We start from the raw sequence: 23,116 nt of genomic DNA, 5'->3' as shown, positions 1-23,116 counted from the left end.
AAGACTAGTTACCAACAAAGGAAGTTTGTTATTCAAGCACAATTTGAAAAGCAAATTGAAGGAAACTTTTCTATCCATATTTTCTGGGAAAAGCCTTAAAAAATCTCAAAAGTTTCTGTTCAGCTGCTAGAAATGGTATGGACTACTGCACTGTTAGAATTCTAGACACAAGTTAACACACCAGGCAATGGGATACTGTATCTCTCTAGTGTGGATGTGAAAGGTCCGAGGCAAGGCTCTCACTCACTGCATAGAGACACTGTGTTCTACAGACTGAGGTAGGAGCACTACACTAGAAGGTAATCTATGTTGCATAAGACAGTAGATATCCAGGTTAACACCAGCTCCCTGTCTCCTGACAGCCTTTTCATTTCTGGGTCTACTTTTCACTTTAGTCCTGTGCTAAATAAAGCCTTTGCTATGTAGATGACAAGTGGCAGTGGCTAGTTGGTTTAAGTGAATCTTTATTAGGATCTCCCTCACTTTGTCTCATCACTTGGTAACTATGTTTGTGATTCTGCCCAAATTGTTGCTGGTATGAAAATGATCAGATAGGCCCACTTCCATTTTTTGATTTGCCATGTTTTAGCATTCCAGTTCTTGATCTTGCTCATCTTGGCTCCAGACATCTCTGCTGGTTTGTTGTTCAAGCACCCTGTAAACAAGCAACCCTAGTGTTTCCACTGGGAAAAGGCCTAGGTCTTTCACACATGCCAGGAATTGGAGAAGAGCTGACCCTCTTCTGCTCCATAATGGTCAGTTTTATTGTCTAGATCAGGGTTGGCATATTATGGCCCATGGACCAAAATAAGCATACTGTCTTGTTTTTATAGTAGTATTGGAACACGGATATGCTCCTTCATGCACACATAATCCATATTTTTGTACTATGACGGCAGAGTTGAGTAATTGTGACAGAACCAAAAAAAAGTTTACTGTCTTTACTTTTCAGAAGTTTCCTGAACTGTGGTCTAGATGAAAAAAGTATCTATCTTTAAAATTAGACAAATCCACTCTCCCCCCTCACCCCTTAGAGCCCTGATTTTTTCATGGCTGTTATATTCTGAACATGGAACTGGTTCTATCATTTCAGGGTACAAAACAGGAGAGATCAAATCAATAAATGACTCTCTCTGTTCTGCTTTTGGGACTGTCCAACATCATACTGTATTGGCAGCTGTGTTGGCATATTGTGTAGGTCCCAGGAATATGACCACTGATTATGCTCACATAAGTCCTCAGGCCCCAGATGACTTAGAAATCTCTCCCTGAGATGAGAACAAGATCTTGTGTGTGATGGTTTTAAGAGTTGCAGAGCTCGGGCCTAGCGACTCACACTCACCCTCTGTGGACCTGTGCTTCTGTGAGCATTCAGGGCTTTCCTCAGAAAGGATAAGTACCTTTTTGGAACTTATTTCTTGATGTGGAGGATGACCCTAGGGGGCAGCATTTCTACATCTAAGTGTTGGTCTCTGCCAAGTTCACCTTCTGTCTTTTGTAAGCATCTCTTAGAAATCTTATTTTAAAAGATTCTTTTCCTTGTCCTTTCCAAGGCTGTTTGTTGATCTTGGAATTCTATTTTCTGACGTTTTGCATTCTCAGGATCAGTTTCTTTCTTGCATCGTTTAGTTCATCAGGTTCTATTTTCTTAATCCATAAAGTAAAAACAAAATATGAATAGTTAAGAAAATAACATTTTGCTGTTAAAATATAAATCGAAAGTCTTTTTTTGGGAGGGTTACACTATGTACAAAATAAGCACTGTTTTCTGCATTTCAGCAGTCTCTTGGGTAACTTAGCTCTTGTGTATATAACTACATTTTGTCCAACATTTCTGACAGTACTCTCTCTGGCGTCACTGAAGTCATTTAATGCCCCTGGAAAACTAGAAAAGTTTTGAGGTTCTTCAGGAAAAAAAATCATAGATGTCTTAGTTCATTATACAGAACTCATCGAGATGCCCATCAGGCTCTAGTCTAAGGGGACAGACTTACCCCACCCCTGCTGTGCTGCTGCTGTACCGGTGGTCCCTTCAGATGCCCACTCTGCTCAGATTTGGGAAAAAAAAAAAAAAGGAAAAGAAAATCCAACTCAGACCATCATAAGAAGCAACTTTCCATTTAATCATTCTACATGGATGTTTACTTTTTAAAAAGTTTTGTCTGGCAAGAAAATCTAAACAGTCCCCATTGTCCAGACCCCTGGCCTGCCCTGCTGAGGCTGCAGTGATGTCTCCCAGGACCTGGTGGCACCAGTAGAAAAATAACCTGCAGAATAAGAGGACAACAACAGCTCTCTTGTCTTCAACTAGCATCCCATCTGCTAGGTGACACTACTGCAGTAATCAGTAATAGTAAAATAAATTATTTTTATTTGATACTTTCAAAATAATACACATCTATGAAAAATCAAAATTCAAAACCAAAAATTATCCTGCAAAATTGAAAGATGAGAAAGAGTTGCTGAGCCTTTCTTGAAAGAACCTCTGAAGAAAATGAGTTTTCCCAGTTTGTTTAGACAGGGCGTGAGCCTATCCCTTTCTTCTGGGAAATAACCCTCCTAGGCTGCAGTGGACTTTGAGTCATGAAAGGAGGACTTGATATGTGTGCCGATGGTTCCACGATGGGTCCCATTGCTGGGAATGGGTAGCCGGGCTCCTTGGTCCACCTGGCTAGTTATTGGGAGGAGTCATGCCTTCTCAGGTGTCAATGAGCAGGCTCACCATTGAGCGGATTTTGCAGGCAAACCATCGCCTGAGGGGACAAAAGTATTGATAGTGGAATTGTTCAAACTCGGGGGTCTGGCGGATATCGCGGAAAAAGGCAATGTCAAGGTCAGACTCGGTAAGGATGATCAGGAGGAGGAGCAAAACAAAGAGGAGTCCCATGGTCACAAGGAGCAAACGGAGGACACTTAAAACAAACTTATTCACCTGTTCCTCCTCTGGCCCGCCGTGCCCCTGACACAGGGCCCTCAGCTCTCCTCCAAGGGCCTCCACCTCTGCAGCAGTTGGGGTGCTGGCCTCAGACTCCTTCTCCTCCTCAATGCTGCAGGTGGCTCCGTTGATCTGCCGGGAAAGCAGCATCAGCTCCAGACTGTGCTCGGCCACAGGGGTGGGCAGCACGCTGTCTGCAGGGCTGTAGGCCTCATCTGCAATCACAGCTACTCGCTCGTTGCTGTCTGCTCGGCTGCTTCTCACGTGAGGCAGAAAGGTGTCTCCGTGGGAAGAAGAACGCACCGGGGTGGAATGGGCACTGTCCCGTAGGGACTCGAGGCCTGGAAAGGCAACAAGAACATGAATAGGCTTTCTGGATCCCAGTGTATACTTGTTTGATTGGATGCACAACCCAGTAGTAGTAGCAGTGGCTACTACGTTGTTTTGACATAGCAAGAAGAGGACAAAAGCAGCAGCAAAAACACAGTGGCCATTTTGGAAGATTTTTCTTTTTGCTCATAGATTTGACTCATTTGTTTAAGATTCTGCTTTTCCTGCCTTGAATTTCTTGGGCCTGGTGTTAGCCCCAGTTAGAGGATCTGAATTTCATTTATATTGCCCCTGATACAGCATTGAGGCCAGGGTTCAGAAATCTGAAGGCTGCCTTTTGGGTGGAGAATCCTCAGAGGCAGGAATGGGGAAGGGAGGAGGAGAATGTATTCTGCCTACTTGGGCTTCCTTAAATACTGATTGCTAAATACTGTTTATCCTTGTTAACAACCCAGCATGCAAGGTCTTGAGCTCATGAGGCATTTATTAGGAGTACTGCTCTTCTGACCCCTAAAACTACTCATTATCTCTTTTTTCTCTGATGGAAAATTTCTCTCCTTCCAAGGTTCCCCCAGGGCTGTTTCTCTGGCAGGAAAAAAACAGGAACTGATTATACCCTCAACTGAATAGCAGCCACCCAGGCCAGAGCCTTCAGGCTCACATTCACCACATATGAACCACATCAAAGTGTTCCCAAAAAGTGGCTTCTTGTTTCAGGCATGGTGACCTTGCATCTTCCATTCCAGGTCATCTCAGTAGTGCCAAATTAGCTCTCCTGGATTTTGTGGCCTATGACAAGAAAAGCGAATCCCCTTCTGTTGCTCTGAATAGACCCTGATGCATGCACCAGGTTGACAGACTGAATCAGGTTCCCAGCACACCAGGGCTGATTAGGCAGTTGTCTGGTTTAGGATTAGCTCTAGAAGCCCAAAGGTCTCTCTTAAAAAGGTGTCAATAACCTTTGCACAGAGTGGCTCCGCTTCCTGGACTCCCTCATAACAGGTAGCCCACCTGACTAGCTTGGTGGATCCCTTCTCAGCACGGGTGCAGTTAAGGATTCTCCAGAGGAAGGAGTCCTGGAATTGGTTCTGAGTAGGGGTGGAAGGTGAGGATGACGGCAGGGCAACCACTATCCATTTTTCTTCCCTTTCCCTCACCATTTGCCATGGCTCTCAACTTCTGCTTTCAGAATCTCCTTATGTTCCAGCAGTATGTCATTCATCCTTATGCTAAAATCTTAAATTTATATGTTTTAAACTTTTAAAGCACTTTGGTTTTGTCTTTCAAAAACTCCATGAATTAGAGTGAAATGTTACAAAATTTTCCTGAAGTCATGTGGTTGGTTGCTAATGGCAAACTGAGGGTGGAATCTAAGCCTCTATTTCAAGGTGTTACTGATCATGTAGTTGGATTCTGGGGGAATTAACACCTGCCTTAGAGACCTAGGTCTTTTTTTTTTTTTAAATTATTATTGCTATTCTTTTTAAAAAATATTTATTTTTTAGTTGTAGTTGGACACAGTACTTTTATTTATCTTTATATGGTGCTGAGGATCGAACCCAGGGCCTCGCACATGCTAGGCAAGTGTTCTACCACTGAGCTACATACAACCCCAGCCCCAAGATTTACGTCTTAACTGTACAAGAAACTGTTAGAAAAGGACATGAAATAAAGAGCCCTGTCCCTTCTTCCAGAGCTCTTGATGCTCCTTTGACCTTTATTATATACCCAATATTCTTCTTTGATGCCCCCATTGGCACATGCTACAACAGAAATATGTATCTTGGAGTGTGTCATGGGTCACTGATAAAAAGAAACATCAAGGCCCTGGTAGTATGTTGCTGGCTTGGCTTTTTTCCCAAGCACTCCTTTGTCTCCTTTCTCTGGAACCTCAGCACAGGGCACTGATACCCTCTCAAAGGCCTGCCCTCTAACAAGGACAACTCCAACTGCCAGATCTTCCAAAGCATGACCAGCATTGCTGCCAGTAAACACTTCAATGCAAACTTAGCTTGGCCTATAATTAAGCTCTAAGCTGGTTGGGGAAGGACAGAGGCAGACATTGTGACATCAGAGAACAAGTCAGAGAGTCATCAGAAGCCATATTATATTGAGTTAGTGGTGCTCTCAGTAAATATAGATAAAAGGTATACATTTCCAGTAGACTTCCTGGCCACTATGAGTGCTCAGGAAATAATCTTCTCCCCCAACAGATCTCACCTCTAAGGTGGTTATTCCATGTCAGGTTAGTCCTGAACAAGAATTTCAGTTTTCACTATTATAGAAACCACCACCCATCCAGCCCTTCATCAAACTTATTAGACTGGAGTGTATGGGGTGGGTGCTGTGGGAAGGATCTAGGCTAAGGGTGGCACAGCAAAACAGGAGTGCGTCTTTTACCTTGGAGTTGCTTCAGCTGACTCCCCTGCCCAGAAGTGGCTCCCAATGAGCTGGGGGTCACAGTTGTCAGGACCCTACCCTGGAGCCGGGGCCCCATCCTCAGGATGCGCACGCTTAAGGGCCGAAGGCAGTGATTAGTCAACCGGAGCTGAACGCTGACTCTGGTGTGAATCTTAATCAGACTCTTCCCCATGGTGGCCCAGGAAGGTGGATACTTCTTTAGTGGAAACCAGTTGATCTCTTCAGGGAAACCAGCCAGGCAGGGGAGATACAGAGAGGAAAAGGACGGAAAGCCAACTAGGGACAAAGGATTTTCACTGATCCCATGCCACAGCAGCCCCTTAGCAGTGTGTGTCCTCTGTGGAGAGAGAAGTCTGTTCCCTGAGCTTCATCAGGCTGAACTGCAAGGAAGGAGCAGCTTGGAGAGGCCAACGTTATCAGGGCACTGGATTTAGTACTCAGCAGCACTTAGAGCCATAAAAAGTAATGCTTCCCAGCCTGTAGTTCTTTGCCTGAGGCCCATTTAAGGGCCAACCTCTCAGAGGATGAGGGACAGCAGAGGGCAAGGACCAATCCCAGAGGGTAGGGGAATCAAGATTTTGCCAGGAAATCTAGGATGTACAGACAAAAAGACATTAGGTTTATCCAGGCTACTTGAGTGCAATGAAGTCATGCACTAGCTTTGGGCTTGATGGCTCTGAAGTGTGGGAAGGTGACTCTGGGGCTGGTAAAGGAATGTGTCCCATCTTCTGTTTGCTTCCTGCTGAGTGGTGCCCCAAAGGGCACAATGGATGAAGGGAATCAGCATACTTGAGCCTCATCTCAGTGTCAGTCCTGTGTTGATAAAAGGACTGTTTTTTCTTTTTAAAGGGCCCCTCTTTATTGAGATTAACATAGAATTAGTTTAAAGTAAACCTTATAATGTTTTTGTAATTTTCTTCCATGGCTTTTGGAGATAGCAAGTAAAGCTCCTCCTCTGGAAAAGTCAAATGATTTCTGAGGTACTAATTTATGTGCTCTATGGACTCTAAAAGTGTCGGATGGCTCATGCACCAGTTTCACATGTCCAAGAGTAAGTTCCCTGGGGTTTTGGTTGATTGTGCCCTTCTTCCCAGGCTCTCATTACATCCCTCAAGGCTTCTCCCTGCCCTGGCTGGGTTGAAATATTTTTTATTTCCATAGGCTTGGTAGTCCTGCACTGATAGTCATTTAACTGCTAAAGTCATATTTTTTCCACATCCAGATGAGATATCCACCTTCTTCTACCTTGTCTCCCCATTAGGCTGGTAAGGGTCATTCCTACATAGCTGTTCCTACCTACCCAACCTGAGCCAATGAGTCCTATGAGGTGCATGACAAGGAATATAGGCTATGCTTGTCTGCTGGCACCCTTGGGTATGGAGTGTGAGGAGCAGGTTGGTTTGGTGAGTACCATGTGGGAGGCTGCTGAGCCATAATCTGCCAACTGAGAAGTTCTATGAGGAGCAATTTTGAGGAAGTACCCTGGCCCTTTGGGTTTTGTCCTCCTTAGCAAGTCCTCCCAACTGCACCTCCCCTGGCATTTTGTAAGCAAGGGTGAAGAAATTGGAGAAGGAACCTATGGCTGCAATAGGAGAAAACAGGATCTGTTTCAAAGGGGAAGAAATTCACTTCCCTGAGATATATACTTCTGAGAAGAGGGACAGCAAGAGCTATGCTCCATTTTTTAGCTCAGCCTAAGATGGAAGGGGTGGGGAGACATAGGAGGCTATGTTGATGTTGGTCACATCTCCATAACTCCACAACATGCTTGGCAGTTCACAAGGCATTCTCCCACACCCTGCTCCATTCCACAGTGTGGGTGACAGGCTAAGAAGCCACTTGCCCCAGAAAGTGCATCGCTGAGCTTCTGTTCAAACCTCCATGTTGATTCCTGCTTAGGGCTTGGCACTGTGCTTGCTGCCTGCCTTACTTAGGAAGTGCTTTACAGTACTCTTAAAAGTACTTTGTATATATCAATTCCTTTGCCACCCAAGGGACAGGCAAGGAAGATGTCCATGTTTTATAAATAGCACAACTAAGATAATTGTAATTAATATACAAATAATTAACTTGATGGTGGTCATCTAGCCAGGTTTCTCAGCTTCTGGGATGGAGTTACATACCACAGGCAGGTGATTCATACTTAGGTGATCTTATGACACATCCTAAAAAACTAAATACGAACTAGAGATCCTCCCAGGGGACTAGCAGAGCAACACTTTCCTAACCTGAGCAGTTTTTCATTTCAGTAACAAGCAACATTCCCACAGAAAGGGCATAGGCCTTCCCTCTCCAACTTCTACTCCATAATTCCAGGACAGAGAGGTTTGAAGCAGTCTTGCTGTTTGCCATCCTCTGAGGTTTTATAAAACATCATCTTTGAGAATGATAGTCAAATTTTACATCCAGCCTGTGAATAATGAGCCAGGTCCATGGCAACAGCTAGAGGGCAATATTCTGAGGACATCTCCTAACTGAAGTGACTACCTAGAGAACAGAACAGAGGTTGGCCTCAGATACCAGGGTGCCTAGTTCAGCAGATACACAGAATTTCTCTTCTCACCTCCCCCAAAGGGAGGGAGGAGAGAGGTAGAGCATACTGACTTCCTGAGACAGCAGTAAGTTCACATAGCAATAGCACAGATTTCTATAACTGAAAGATAAGGTGGTGGCAGCTATTGGAAGAACCAAGTTTTTATTTCTTGGTTAACTGTCTCATTCATCCTAATAATACAAGCTGTGGAGACTGGTCAGATCTAGGAAATGAAGGGAAGGCCTCTTGACAAAGCCATTCTCAGAACTGCATGGCACCTGGCAAACTCCACATACAAATCTCCCAAAGGGTTAACCCCATCCACTCAGATCTACACCCCATCCTGGATCATAGTACACAGGCCTGGTAAGACGCCCCCTTATCCTGTATCCAGCTGGTGTTCCCATCCTCTGGGTAACAACTTATAACCTGCTGCTGGGCTCTTTCTTCCACGAAACCTACTGTTGTCTCAAATGCAAATTAGCTTCTTTTTCAAGGGCCCTGAACTTGGCCAAGTCACAACACGGAGGGACTCAATATCATCTCCAGGAGCTCAGGCTCACCTTCCATGATGGAGATGTGAACAGCTCTTCTGCGGGTCCTGGGGACACTGCTCAGCCGTGGGCCATGGGTTATAGAAGGACAGCTCCGGCTGGGAACCATCCCTGCTCTGAGGTAAAAGGAAAAGAGAAACCTTTTCACTCAGTGAACAGACAGATGTAGGTGTGAGCTACTAGAATGCTTGCCTGTATTAGGTTTGGGTTCTTTTTATTTTTTATTTTTTTTTATGTAATGCTGGGAATCAAACCCAGGGTCTCACACATGGCAGGTAAGCACTGAGCCACATCCTGAGCCCCTGGATCCTTAAAAAAAAAAAAAAAAATCTTTAGTACCTTCTCTTTGCTCTTGGCCCTTGGATCCCAATAAGAGACTCTGCTTCAAACTCTACCACCTCCTTATACCCCAGACTCACCTAAACCTTTCTTTAATGGGGCAGGAGTGGTCCTGGACTGGACTGTCAGGGAATAGAGCCCCAGGATGAGCAGTACTCCTGAGAATGTACCTGAAGACCAACACTGGTAGCCTCCCCTGACTTCCCCCAGAGGCTGCTGCATGGGGGCTGTATGTGGAGGGGCAGGCAGCAGTGTTCCCATTCCCAGAGGCAAAGGCTGGCCCCAGATCCTAGTGTTCTAGGCTAATCACATTCTTTCTGGGTCTTACCCATTTCTAGGAGATAGGCTACTGGAAATGCATGAATTATGGATATACATGAGGCATGTATCCTGAAACTATTTTAGACCCAGAGTGGCAGGGCTGTGAGGCTATCTCTGGCTTCCTGTAACGGATGGATTCCAGAACCAATGAAATATTGCTGCTTTGTCATATCCTCCTTGGTCTGTGATCAATATCAAGATTTGGGAGAAGAGAAGAGAATCACAGGGAGGTAGCACCTAGGTCTGCATATTATTCGCAAGTAGCCTGGCCCGCTCTTGTTTTTTATCATGGGTTAAAGACTTCTCATTCCTCCAGCTGGGACAAATTTCTTCACCCTTCTGCCCTACTCTCCTGCCTCTTTTGGTGGCCACTGTGACCAGGAGCTTCACTGAACTCAAACTACTAGGTCTTTTGAGATTCTGGGATCTGAGTTGGAATGGTTTGGGGGGAGCTCCTGGCAACCTACCTGTGTATTTCCGGTGGCTCTCGTTTGATCTTGGCACTCGATTCCATTACTTCCTTTGCAACTCGGCCACTGTAAGTAGTAGTATAAAAACAAACAGAAAGAAGTGAGATTGTGTTCTAGGACTGTTATTCTAAGATCTCATGTACTTTGGCTGAATAAGAAAATGGCCTCTTTGGCCTACCCTTTCCCCAATCCTTTGGTCACTGAGAAAGGCTTGCTTGTTGGGGTGGAGTTCTAAAGTGTCATGACATCCTATCTTAAGAGAGTTTTCTCCATCTCTGGACTCTCTGAGGTCTTCCATTATCATTGAGGAATGATTTCTCATTGCCCAGCATTTCCAGTAACGTTACCAAAACTAAACAAAAAAACTCTTTATAGACAGTGAGACATTAGGAATCACTGTTTCAGTTCTTATTGGGCTGCTGTTGTAAGGGAAGAAGAGACACATTTAAAACCCTACAAACAGCTGCAGGGAAGGAAAGAAATAGTAAAAGGGTTAGAAGACAGGAGAATTGGATGGAAACCTCAGGCTGTGCTGAGAGTTCCTCACTTTCTTTGTTCTCAAGGATAAGGCCCACTGAGTGACTGTCCGCCAGAGAAGGGTCTGAAAATAGATTCATAATGGTTACTTACTGTCACTATTTACCTGTATCGGAACCGGCTCCCTTTAAAGAATAAATTGCTGCTGGACACTGTGCGGACTTGGCTTGATTTCTCCAGCCTGTAGCAAGGCAAAGTTCAGTGTGACCAATGGCCTAAACCTGCCTCACACAGGCCAAGGCTGTACATTCCCAGCTCCTTCCAAAGGCCATGTGAGGAAACTTGATTCAAGAAAAAGCCCTGGGTAGCCCACGCTTGTCTCAGGACTGGAGGCTGTGCTCACAGCCAGGTGCCCTTCTGTCTCAGAGCCTGGCAGTCACATGGAAGCCTATTTTAATGTCAGGAGAGTGAAGGTCCCTGAGAAGGTTTATAGAATTGACCAAGGGAACCGAGGAAACAATGTTAGGGATAATGGTCTGGTGAAAAGAAGAATACCATCCTTCTAATCTCAGCCATGCCTTTATTGGCAGTGTGACCTCAGACCAGTCTTTTTATTTTTTTATATTTTGCAGTACTGGGGATTGAACCATGCATGTTAGGAAAGCACCCTTCTATTGAGCTACATATCCAACCCTTCTTAAATTTCATTTTTGAGACAGGGTCTTGCTAAATTTCCCAGACAATCTTTGAACTTATAATCCTCCTGCCTCAGCTTTCTGCTTGAATTATTTGCACCACCACACCCAGCCTCAGTCTTCTTCTCTATGAAATGATGGAATTGGGACTACTTGACCTCAGAAGTCCCTTCTATCTCCAGTATTTGATGCTTTGTGTCCTTCTCTGGGTAATTGTGGGTGGAAAAGAGGGTAGGGGCTGCCCTTTCTGTTCCATTTTCCTGCTGGGGAGTCCTAACATGCATTCTCATAATAAAAATTCAGAGACGTCCTGCAGTGAGGAAACCAGCATAATTTCAATAAAAATTCCATCATTTATTTGAATTTGGAGCCATCCTGTTTTCCCCAGATTACCTATTTGACATCACTTTTGAAACTACAGAGAGCTAATGTGGAGATCTGGGAAGGCCATGGGCACTGGAAAACATCCTCCTGGTGGCCTTGCTGATCCCATTAGTTCTTTCACCCTTAGAAATGGAGGCCTGGACAGAACTGCCCAGGGGGGTCTCCAAGACCTGACTGCCGTAAAACCCTCCCAGGGTGCCTATAGTACTAATCCAGCTGGGAGTCCATCTGGCTCTGACGTCTCTGCCATGATGGGCATTGAGTATTTAAGGAACTGTCTCCACAATCCATGAACAGTTCCTGGAAGACACCACCCCCACCACCCCATCTCAGGGCTCTGTGAGGATTCAGCCTACTTGCCCTCCTGCCTCAACATGTTCTTGAGTCTGCCCCAGCTATCTTCAAGGCACTAGGCCATAGGCAGGATGGGGACCTGTGTGTCAGAGATGCTGAAAATGGGCTGAAATGATTGGTTGCTACCAAAGACTTGATGTAACTGGGATCTGATCCAGGCTGGAGGCTTTTAACAATTAGGACATTAAGGAGGCAATGGAAAACTGAAAAATGACCTCAGTTTCTAGTGTTGGTGCAGTGGAAAAACTCAGAAACTGAATTTTGTTACAGGTTTAGAAGCAAACTTCTGTTATGGGCGGTGGAAAACAAAGCTTTAAGAACAAGTGCTGGAGAAAACAAGAGACAAAGAGATTCCTTCTGTTTGTGTTAGACCATTTAGCAGAGAGAGAGAGAATGCTTCCAAATGTATCATCCCCAGGGCAATGAAAGCTCAGTGCAGAGCCATCTCTGGCTTTCCTCTCTTTGTTGGGGAGACTCAGGGAACCCCATCCTTCCTGTGTTGCTTCTCAGTCCCACAAACAAAAGTTTGCATCTTGAGTTGCTTCTCTCCATGTTCATGTAACTGACCAAAGCTGAGCTCTGTCAAAGGCAAAGGGAAGGTGGTGGCAAAAGAAAAAATGTTTCCTTGGCTTTCCATGGAAAGCAGGGACTGAGCAGGAGAAGAATTTGGCCATGCTAAAGTCTCTCCTGAGTGTCCTCTTCATGAGATGAAAGACATCCCCTCAGGTTAGAATTCAGACTGCCTATTCAGTTCATCCTGGTGCTGGTATCAAATGCATAGTATTATTTAGCAGTTCAGAAAGCCTGCCCAAGAAACAAGCAGCCTCTGGAGCTGTGGCCCCAGAACAGCAGCAGGTAACAGAGTCTGCTCACTGGGGAGGGGGATGGTGCCCAGTCAGCCCCCCGGCAAGTCGGGTTTCTCCAGGATCCTTTAGGGACATTTGATGATAGCAAGGCTGACCCCAGGTAGAATATACCAACTGTCTTGCCTTGTCCTAATCAAGACACATCTTATTAAAGCACAAATTTCTTTCTTTATTTCTCTCTGGCACAGGAGATTGAACTCAGGGGTGCTCTATCACTGAGCTACAACCCCAGACCGTTTTATTTTATTTTTTTGAGACAGGGTTTCACTAAGTTAGCCAACCTGGCTTTAAACTTGCAATCTTCCCATGTAGCTAGGATCACAGGCATATGCCACTGCCTGTGGCTTCCTAATGCTTTTATAATCTTCTTATAAAAATTTAAAAAAACTTCTTAAAAAAAAATTTTTTTTTTAATTATGGTTGCTTGGAATTGAACACAGGGCCTTATACATACCAGGTAAGCATTCTACTAGTGAGCTACATCACCAGCTTGCTACTTTTTTTTCAGTACTGGGAACTGAACCCAGGAGTACACTACCACTAAGCTATATTTCCTAGCACTTTTTAAAAATTTTTAATTTTGAGGGACTGGGGTTGTGGCTCAGCAGCACAGCGCTCACCTAGCGCACATGTGAGGCACTGGGTTCGATTCTCAGCACCACATAAAAACAAATAAACAAACAAAATAAAGGTATTGTGTCCATCTAAAACTGAAAAAAAAAAAAAATAAAATTTTTAAAATTTTGAGACAGAGTCTCACTAAGTTGCTCATGCTGGCCTTGAACTTGTGATCCTCCTGCTTAGCCTCTCAGCTGTGTGCTGACATGCCCAGCTCCTGCCACTTTCTTTATCAAAGAAAAGTGAACACAAATAACTCATACTTTACAAAATTATTTAGTAAGCACAATTCACCTTTGGCCTAAACCTGGCTTCCCAATAGTGGTTAAGCCTTTGCCCCTCCAGCGACCCCACCCGAGGCTCCTGGGTACTTGGTCTGTTGTTGGCTTACACCTTTGGTAGTAACACAACAGGAGGGGCTGGCATCGATCCCAGCTCAGCAGTGGGCAACCCACCAAGAGACAGACCTCAGAATTTCTCCAAAGAGTGGGGCTCGGGTATGCTTTGGGTTGTACCTGATCTTTTATCAAACTGTTGTGCTCCAGGCCTTCCAGGGCTCTGAATGATTCAACAAGGACAGCATGATTCAAATTAAACACCCTTTGTCTACCCCAAAAGGTCATTACTCCATCCTGGGGGCTGTCCAAGGACAGACACCTCAAGGCAGACCCTTGGGCTACTTAGCAGAAACATTCCCTGTCTTTGGCTGTGTACATGGGGGTGGGGGGAAAGACCCAGAAAGGGGTCTGAGTTTTACTAGGAAGCCAGCCTTGTCATCTCATGTCTCCAAGTCTCCTGTCTCAAGGTTTCTCAAGGTTCACATGCCCATCTTTTCTTAAAAAGCAACCTTTGTGACTTTGCCTCTGATAAAGATGGTCCCCATCATGTGTCTACTCACTTGTAGAAGGCTTGATTCTCAATTCCACATTTCCAGAGGTGCTTGCAGGCTTCTGGAGTTGGAGCAAAATAAGTGAGAATAATTTTCTTTTCCTGCAAAAAAATTTCACATAGAAATGACTGAGTATGGATGAAGAAATGAAGGGTGAAGTAGCCGGGAAACTAACTCTTGTGCTGCTGGAAGCCCCCAGCAGCTGGCTAGCTGGAAGAGAAGATCCAGAGGACCCACTGGGGCAGAGCTCAAATTCAGTGCATCACCTAACACCTGGCAAGTCCAATCAGTATAAGTCTCAGCTGTCACAAGTTGATCCAGGAGAGCCATTGGTGAGAAGTGGCATTTGCATCTGGAATTTCCGTATATGGAAAAAGAATCTCATTTTGACTACATTTCCTGGAGGAAGGGATCTCTTGGGTGAAAACTCTGGGTGTCATCAGCATACCTGAGAAAGTATGTACTCCAGAAGCTTCCTACCCTTCATACCTCACCTCCAGGTCTTGACTTGATGTTGGCTGAGCATGTGAGTGGCTTAGCTCTACTTGGACCCCATAGACTTGGCTCTAGACTTCAGGAGCCATCGCAGTGCCCCAGCCCTCCCTGAAGAGAAGGAAGCCAGCACTCACCTCTTTCTGACTTACATATAAATAGAAAGTCTTTCCTTCAAATTTCAGCTTGGTCACCTCATTCCTAGAAGCACAAAAAGAGCACTTGTCACCTTGATGTGGGCTGCTGGTTCACAGCTAAGTCTTGTAGATGCACAGCCCACCCCAACTGGAAGGGGCTCCAGGCACAGACACAATTTTAGCCAAAATCAGAACTGAAACAAGACAGCAGCGCAGTGGCCTTAGAGAACAGTTGTTGGAACAGTTCAATCCACAGTTTTCTGGTCAATCACACTATAGTAATAGGGTGATAGGAGGATTTCGGGCTCATCAACAGTGGCTGTAAAAGGGAAACATTTGCATGGAAAGTGAGTCTAGGTAGAGTGTCCGGGTCATTTCAGGATTTGGTTCATAACACAGGTGCATTATCTGGATGGGACTGTCAAATGTAAGATGCCACAGGTAGCTGATGAGGCCAAAGTTCAAGATACAGCAAATAATGAAATACAATGCAACCAGGTTCTGAGGGAGTTGAGTCTTTCAGGTGACTGTGCCACTGGATGGAAAATGCAGTTTAATGCAGACAAATGTCAAACAATCTCAGGGAGGGGGTGGGGCAACATACCAAAGAGAGAGAACAGATTACATGGAACAGTCATGCAGCGTACTGACCAGGAAAGGGGCTTAGGGGTTATTGTAGAAAAATCCTTGAAGCCACCAGCCCAGTGAATGGCTGCAGTAAAAGAGGCAAACAGGATACTGGGGTACGTCACCCGCAGGACAGACACAAATCAGAAGAAGTGACATGGTTACTGTACATGGCACGGCCTAGACCTCATCTCCACACACTGCTTTCAGCCTTGGTTACATTTACAAAGTGAAAAAATTACTGGGGCCTTAGGTGGATGTCCCTGAGAGCCAGAGAACTAGGCCTTGGCATCAGTTGCTGCTCACTTCACTTCTATCTGCCCAGCACAACTACCCTCATGAGCCACAGGCCCTCTACCCCTCTCTGGAGTGCCTATTTTTCTGCCCATTTGAGACCCCTAAGGAGGTCTGATTGTGTAGATCTGCTTCAACTTTGCTTCTTCCTCTTGGTAATTTCTAGGGAGGTCTCCTCAATATCCTAGTAAGTAGAAGAAGGGTAGTAAGCACTATGTACCCAATTTATAGCTGGACATACTTCAGGGGACAGATAAATCACTTATTCTTTATGGTCCTGGAAATCATGGTTGGGTCAGGATGATACTCTACAACTTCTGACCAGCAGTTCTGAGTTAGGACCAGTCATGTAGCATTCCCTCCATGTTTGATTCCCTTTTATTCTCCCTTTTAGTCGGTCAATCATCAATCTCACATACTCAGATACACTACATTACATATCCCGTGGTTAATATACAGGCAAGTACACAGATCATTTAGGCTCTATCAAGCAAGATAGAATGTTAAGGGTTTTCTTTTGAGGGTGAGGTTGGGTTTACATCTGTATTATAAAGTTGAGGGGCTGGGGCTGTGGCTCAGTGGTAGAGCGTTTGCCTAGCATATGGGGGCACTGGGTTCGATTCCCGAACCACATAAAAATAAGTAAAATAAAGGTATTGTGTCCATCTACAACTAAAAAAAAATTTAAAAAAAATAAAGTTGAGACACGGTGAAGAGACTCCCTGAAGAAGTGGTAGATGAAAGGAAGAAAACGATCGAGAAGCAGTGTGGCTTCTGGAGGGCAAGGGATAATTAGAGACTATAAGTATCTGTGAGAGTGCTTCTTACTTGTTCCTAGCTAATTGTGTCCTCTAACAGGGTCCTCATGAGCTACCCTAGTCAGAATGTCATTGTCTAAGGAACATTGAATATCCCAGATATATCCAGGCAGCAAATGATGTACACTAGGAGAAATGTGATCCTGCTCATTGTCTTTTTCCTGAAAAGTATTTTGTTGGGCAGATTTCAAATCCTCACATCAACACCCAGAGAGCACAATGAGGACCACTTGAGGAAGCCAAGGAAGCTGGTATGTTGGGTAACTCCAGGCAGCAGGCATGTCTGCATGTTTGAATAGCAGTTTCTCTAGCACTGTTGTAGATCATTCACAAGAATAATCTGGGTTAAAAAATGACTGGTGTTCTAAAGAGGGCAAAGGAGGGCAGATACCTACAGCACCCCAGAAGAAAGCTGATTGGAAACCAGCTCTGTACTCAGACCCTTCATATGCTCTTCTGGAGAAGGTAAAGGGATGAAGACAGGGAGAGGCTTTGCTACTGAGTTCTGCTGGACCAGGGAAGCCATTTATCCAAGTCCATTGGAGGAACTGGCCAGCTTAGTCATGGCAGGCTGAGACCTAAGCAGGCACAGAAATCACAGGGACTTAGTAGAATATGCAAAATGTCCTAGGGAGGCTGATAATGTTTGCAGGGGCCAGCCATCCAAAGGGGCTCAAGTATAATTCAAATGGCAATCAACAAATTGGAGTCTTCCCAGCCATAACGAATAGTGCCCAAACAAAACAAAAACTGGCAGGAGGAAATGTAGTTCTAAGAAGCCGCAGCTGTGGCAGAGGCTCTTGCCTGCTAGAAGTGGGAGTGGAGAGTAGGGGAAGGAAGACAGTGTGGACATGACTCCTGGAGGCGGAAGACACTTAAGGCCTAAAGGGGAATAGGAGTGAGAGCAAGCAGCATCTAAGCTCTTGCAGACCAGTTGCCCACAAAGGAGGTTGGTCTGAGAGGGGGTTGTGCAGAGTAACAGGATGACTTATCTGCCCTAGGGGTCATGGTCTGTGTTGTAGAGTAGATAAGGGAGTTGGGCCATCTACGGAGATGCTCTCAAGCAGCCTTAATAGGGTTGGCAATGGTCCTTAGCAGGTGATGGAACCAAGGACTCAATTCTCTTGGGAATTTTGCTTCCCTAATATTGACTCCAGCCCCAGGCCTCCCCAGAAATTAAATCTTCTTAGTCTTTCTCTCTCTGGAGAGGCTGTTGGCTCTCAGGGACAACCCTGTGGAAGAATAGGATCCCTAGGAAGAGACCACTACCTTCATCAGTTACCATTCTCAACACAAGGCTTTGGAGAGGGCTCCGAACCATAATTGCCCAATCACAGACAAAGGACATGGGAACCACAGCCCCTCCCCGGTTAGTGAGATATAATGAGCCTGTTTTGGAAATGAAGATACTCACCATTTAATGAAGTGGACCCTCTTGTTTCCTTGAAGAACAACAAACCCAAAAGGAGTGAAGGCCAGAAATGCAGCATTTCCTGACACATCCTGCAACATAGAAAGACTTCTCATTGGGGTGACGCAGGCATAGAGGTGAAAGAGTGAGAAATACAGTTCTTCATAGGGAGGAAAGGTTACTACCTCACAGAAGGTTGCAGAGGCAAGAAGCAGGGCATCTGGAATCACTGGACTATGGTTAGAGTCCCAGCTTTGCCACTCACCAGCTTACTGAGCCTGTTGCCCTTATCTGGAGGCACCAACTTAGAATGTTATGAACTACCAAAGAGAACCCCCAGGCATTGGTGATGAGATTGTGCAAGGGTGTACAATTGTTAAACACAGAGTTACCATAAGATCCAACAATTCTACTCCTTGGTACGTGCCTGAGAGAAATGAAAACATGTCCACACAGAAACTGTACCTGGATGTTAACAGTAGCACTATTCGTTATCATCCAACCAGCAGTAACAGTCCAATCCATTTTGCAGTGGAAAATGTCCACCAATTGATAGGTGAATAACCAAATGACATAGTATCATACATGGAATATTATTCAATAGTAGAAAGGAATGAAAAACCAATGCATGCTACAATATGGGTGAACCTTGCAAACATCATGCCAAGTGAAAGAAGTGATCAAGTGTTGAATGATTCCATTTATATATAATGTCCAGAATAGGCAAATCCATAGAGCCAAAAGGAAGATTAATGGTTTCCAGGGGCTGGGGAAAGAAGTAGGGCAGTGCCGGCTGATGGGTATGGGGTTTCTTTGTTGTGGGGGTCATGAAAATATTTTAAAATTAGACAGTGGTGATGGTTGCTTAAGTCTGAATAACTAAAAGCCACTAAACTACACACTTAAAAGGGTAGATCTTATATGAATTATATATCAAAAAGCTGTTATTAAAGAGAAGCAGTTATCATCAACATGATGGTCCTATGACACTGGGCTCCCTCAGGAAAGTTTAGCTGAAGATAAGCAGTAATTGGCTGAGTAGAACAGTTGCCACCAGCCCTGAGGCCTGAACCAACAGACAGGTTCTCCTGGTCACTGGGCCTCAGTTTGTAAATATCAGGCTTGGGTTTCTGCTGAGCAAGTGGGAAGAAGATGTAGCAGAAGGTGTTGATCATGGTTCCGTGAAGTGGAAAAATGAGCTCCATGAGGAAGGAGCTATCTGAAAGATTATAGGCCACTGAGTGAAGTGGCACAATCCTGTAATCCCAGCGGCTCAGGAGGCTGAGGCAGGAGGATTGTGAGTTCAAAGCCAGCCTCAGTAAAAGCGAGGTGCTAAGCAACTCAGTTAGACCCTGTCTCTAAATAAAATACAAAATAGGGCTGGGATGTGGCTCAGTGGTTGAGTGCTCCTGAGTTCAATCCCTGGCACCCCCCATCCCCCCCAGAAAAAAGGTTTTGGGGCTTCTTTTGTGACAAAGTTCAGGTAAGAATCTACTGTCAGGCTGTGTGGTGATGACAGAGATGACCAGAAAACTAAGCAATGAAACTGGCCAAACATGCCAGAAGAATTTTCTGGCACAGCTCAGGTGATGCTATGGAGTCCATACACCTGGCAGGAGGCTTGTGAGTGGAAGCTGTGGCTGCTAGGCCAGATGAGCCTGAGGGTTGGCTCTCCTGATCCTTCGCCTGCAGAGTTTGCTACCCTGGCATAGATTTTCAGCCTGATCAGCCCTATGAACATAGGGGCCTCTGCAGGGTCTGATGAGCCTTGCCACAAGGAAAACACAGGTTTGCCTCTTGGAGTCATGCAGGTTTGAGCCTCTGGGCCCAGAGAATAAACTAATTATACATTTCACAAACATTTCTGATTAATGTGTTGTTATCATTGTCCTTCTCTTTGGGTCAAGATCCAGGCACTTGGCTATAAGCGTGGTATCGTTTAACTCATGGGCATAGCAAAAAGTTTTTAAAAATAACTGGAATGATGGGGCTGCCATTGTGGTTCAGTGGTAGAGCGCTTGTCTTGCATGCATGAAGCACTGGGTTCTATTCTCAGCACCACATATAAATAAATAAAATAAGGTATTGTGCCCATTTACAACTAAAAAAAAAAAGTAAAAAAACAAAACAAAACTGGAATGAAACACTGCATGGCCACAGGGCTGGATTTCCTCCTTCCTGTCATCAGTGCTTGGTGGTGGTTATTAATATCTGAGAACCAGGCACTGCACACAAACACTGTTCCTGCCAGGAGGCACCAGGGCTATCCTGGCTGACTTGGCAGAGATATGGACCAGAGCATAGTGGCCTCTTTGAAGAGAATGCCTGGGAGGCAGCCTGCCTCAGATGGAAGGTGGGTGCCAGGCTTTCTACTCCTTGTGCAAGCAGGATTCAGGGAAGTCCTAAAACTTAGAGACTCCAGGGTAGAGACCTTATTGTGAGGTTAAAAAAAAAATAGTTTCAAATTTTCTTTCTTGTGAAAAGAGCTTCAGTCTTGGTGTAGGACCCAAGCTCGGCTTATTGTTATTATTTTTTTCTGCTTATTATTTGCTCTGTAGCTTGCTTAACTTCTCCAAACCTCAGTTTTCCTCATTTGTAAAATGAGGACGATAATACCTATAGAAACACTAGCTTCTGATGTTAGGATGGAGGCCCAAATGCCTCACTGCTAGGAGGTGGCCAGTGGTGTTCTTGGAGAGGGATGAATTTGTTGTACTCATCATTAATCATTCACGAGTTGGGGTAGAACACACCATCCAACATGACCTGCATCCACTCAGCACCATGAAGGGTCACCAAGATGACCAGAAAAGGAATTTTGGAAATCAAAGCACAGATGGATATTGGAAATAGGAACATTGGTCCTCCTCTGCCCAGTCCCCACAGGTTCTACCTGCAGTTATATACAAAGCAGCCTTCTGCCAACAGCCAACCAAGAGGGTCTCCTGATAGAGTCAGGACCATGGCACTCTTGGTTGTAGGGTCCCTGGGGTTATCCTGTCCCTTCTTTAGTCAGTCTTGGATGAAGCCTCTTATTCTTGAAAAACAATAGGAAAGATGACTCCACATGCTCTTCCAGACACTAATAAATCATTTCTGAAAGAGCTAATGGTTGGGGGACCATAAGTCAGTCATGAAAAATCACAGTTTCAAAATACTTAAACTTAGCTCCAAGAAACTAGAATGGAAAGAAAGAGGAGGTGGTAGCACCCTATAAGAGACTTGGTGGCACTTTATGACAGCTCAGAAATGGAATTCTTGGTGGAAACTTGCCATCTGAGTGGCTTTAGTCAAGTTCATCATTTCAGAAGTGAAATCTATCACCCTGTCCACAGCACAACCAAGAGGGGCCCACTCATGGTGGGAAAGTCACCTCACATCCTCTGAAGTCAGGAGCAACTTGTCAAGATGGAGGAAGGGTTTCTTATTTAGAGAGGGGGACAGGGGGCTGGATGATGAAAGTAATGATCCTATTTTAAGGTCAGAGAAACAGTACAATTTTATTTTTGTTATCTAATCTAGATCCTGCTGTAATTAATTTTCTCCTGGTCTATACAGAGCAGATATAAACTGGTAAAATTACATTAAAATTTTTTATAATGATTACAGAAATCTTAAAAAAAATTTTTTTAGTTATAGACACAATATCATTTTTTTTAAAAATTATTTTTACATGGTACTGAGAACTGAACCCAGAGCCTCTACCACTGAGCTACAACCCCAGCCCATGATTCTAGAAATCTTTATAGGTCTGTGTCTTATCAGAATTGATGGTGACTCATGCTTGGTGCCTAAACAAATGCCATATTGGCAGAATGAAGACCATGAACAGTAACAGCAAAAGCACTGCATTGAGACCAGATAACTCTGGGTTTGAGTCTCAGTATTGTCCTAACCAGTAACTTTAAGCATGTTAGTTAGTCCCTCAAAGGGAACTTCTTATCCCCCTCTTATTCCTTATTATCTGTACCTTCAAAGGCTCAGAGTTCTTATCTTAAAATAAGGACATATTCTTGGTAGTGATGTTGTAAAGATGTTATAATGCCAGTGGCTTGGGAGGCTAAGGCAAGAGGATTGCAAGTTCAAAGCCAGCCTCAGCAATTTAGTGAGATCTTGTTTCAAAATAAAAATAAAACAGGCTGGGAATGTGGCTTAGCAGTTAAGCATCCCTGGGTTCAATCCCTGGTTTAAAAAAAGAAAAAAGGTTGAGATAATGTATGAAAGGACCTAGCACATGCAGAGTTTCAATAAATGGCACTTTTGAGACATATATGATAAAAAGGTCAGGCAGAGGCTGGGTATCTGTGATGAGTCTAACTGCTACAGGAGACTCAAGGAAAACAACTAACCTTGGGGCCAGCTTGGATGGAACAAGAAGGTAGTTAAGGCTGGAGAGGCATCAGGGACAGGGAACATGTGCAACAATGGGCTTGGGCAGCTGGGGGCTTCTGCCAGGAGTGGGGAACTGAAAGTTGAGGCAGAAAGCTCGGGACAGGCTTGTACAAGTTTGGAGTTTGGGTCTTACTGCACACCTGCTAGCTAATGGAATGCTCTGGCTCTCCTAGACAGGGTTTATGGCTCCTCCTTCTGGTCCCAGGACCAGACAAGGACACTCTGAGCAGAAGGAAACCACCAGTGTGTACAGGACAAACAGCAGCTTCTTAATCTGTCCAGGAAAACAGAGCCCAGCTGAAGCGTTGTTCTGATTTCATTTAATTATCAAAATGATTCCTCTTCTTCTGTCCTCCCTAGGGCTGCATGCCCCAGATTCCCCGGGCCCAGTAATTGCCTCTCTGTTAATAGAAATCATCAGTATTTATTATACCAAGTGCACCAGCTTGTTTCAGCTCTCCTTGTAGCGACATTAAGGGAAGTACTTGGTAGCACATCACTGAAGTGACTCTACTTACTGGTAAGAGTAAAGGCTCCCAAACTGCTCTCCTTGCTCAGGAGGGCTGAGGAAACCATGGCTAGAGCCTAATGAGAGGAGCCAAGAGACCATGTGTGGGGTCTGCCTGCAGACCTGACATAGCCCCCGGTAAGCAGAGGCAAAGGACCCAGGAACAGGGAAGTCCAATGAGATGACCACCCCCACCTCCCCAAAGTAAGTGTGTGGGGCATGTTTTCTGTTTTACATAGGGTACGTACGTG

At 44.8% G+C, this 23,116-nt stretch overlaps 1 protein-coding gene across 6 annotated transcripts in view; it reads right to left on the bottom strand.

Annotated features, from left to right (window-relative positions):
* Positions 1–738: 738 nt before the first annotated feature.
* The window catches only part of Frmd5 (FERM domain containing 5), a 323,742-nt gene continuing 301,364 nt past the window's right edge, over positions 739–23,116 (bottom strand). Inside the window, exons 8-16 of one of the 6 annotated variants that reach the window (XM_015480719.2) lie at positions 17,969–18,057; positions 14,816–14,879; positions 14,196–14,287; positions 10,547–10,621; positions 9,901–9,969; positions 8,783–8,889; positions 2,933–3,276; positions 1,995–2,045; positions 739–1,647 (exon numbers count right to left, since the gene is read on the bottom strand). In XM_015480719.2, the coding sequence (XP_015336205.2) occupies positions 1,576–1,647; positions 1,995–2,045; positions 2,933–3,276; positions 8,783–8,889; positions 9,901–9,969; positions 10,547–10,621; positions 14,196–14,287; positions 14,816–14,879; positions 17,969–18,057 (963 nt within the window). In that variant the 3' untranslated portion in view covers positions 739–1,575. Of the gene's footprint in view, positions 3,277–8,782; positions 8,890–9,900; positions 9,970–10,546; positions 10,622–14,195; positions 14,288–14,815; positions 14,880–17,968; positions 18,058–23,116 lie in introns of all 6 variants that reach the window. The other 5 variants (XM_015480720.2, XM_015480721.2, XR_007343912.1 and 2 more) reach the window with 5 other exon arrangements.

This window comes from Marmota marmota, unplaced genomic scaffold (assembly GCF_001458135.2).
Source record: "Marmota marmota marmota unplaced genomic scaffold, marMar, whole genome shotgun sequence".
Taxonomy (NCBI): domain Eukaryota; kingdom Metazoa; phylum Chordata; class Mammalia; order Rodentia; family Sciuridae; genus Marmota; species Marmota marmota.
This window is presented reverse-complemented; position numbering and strand designations above follow the sequence as displayed.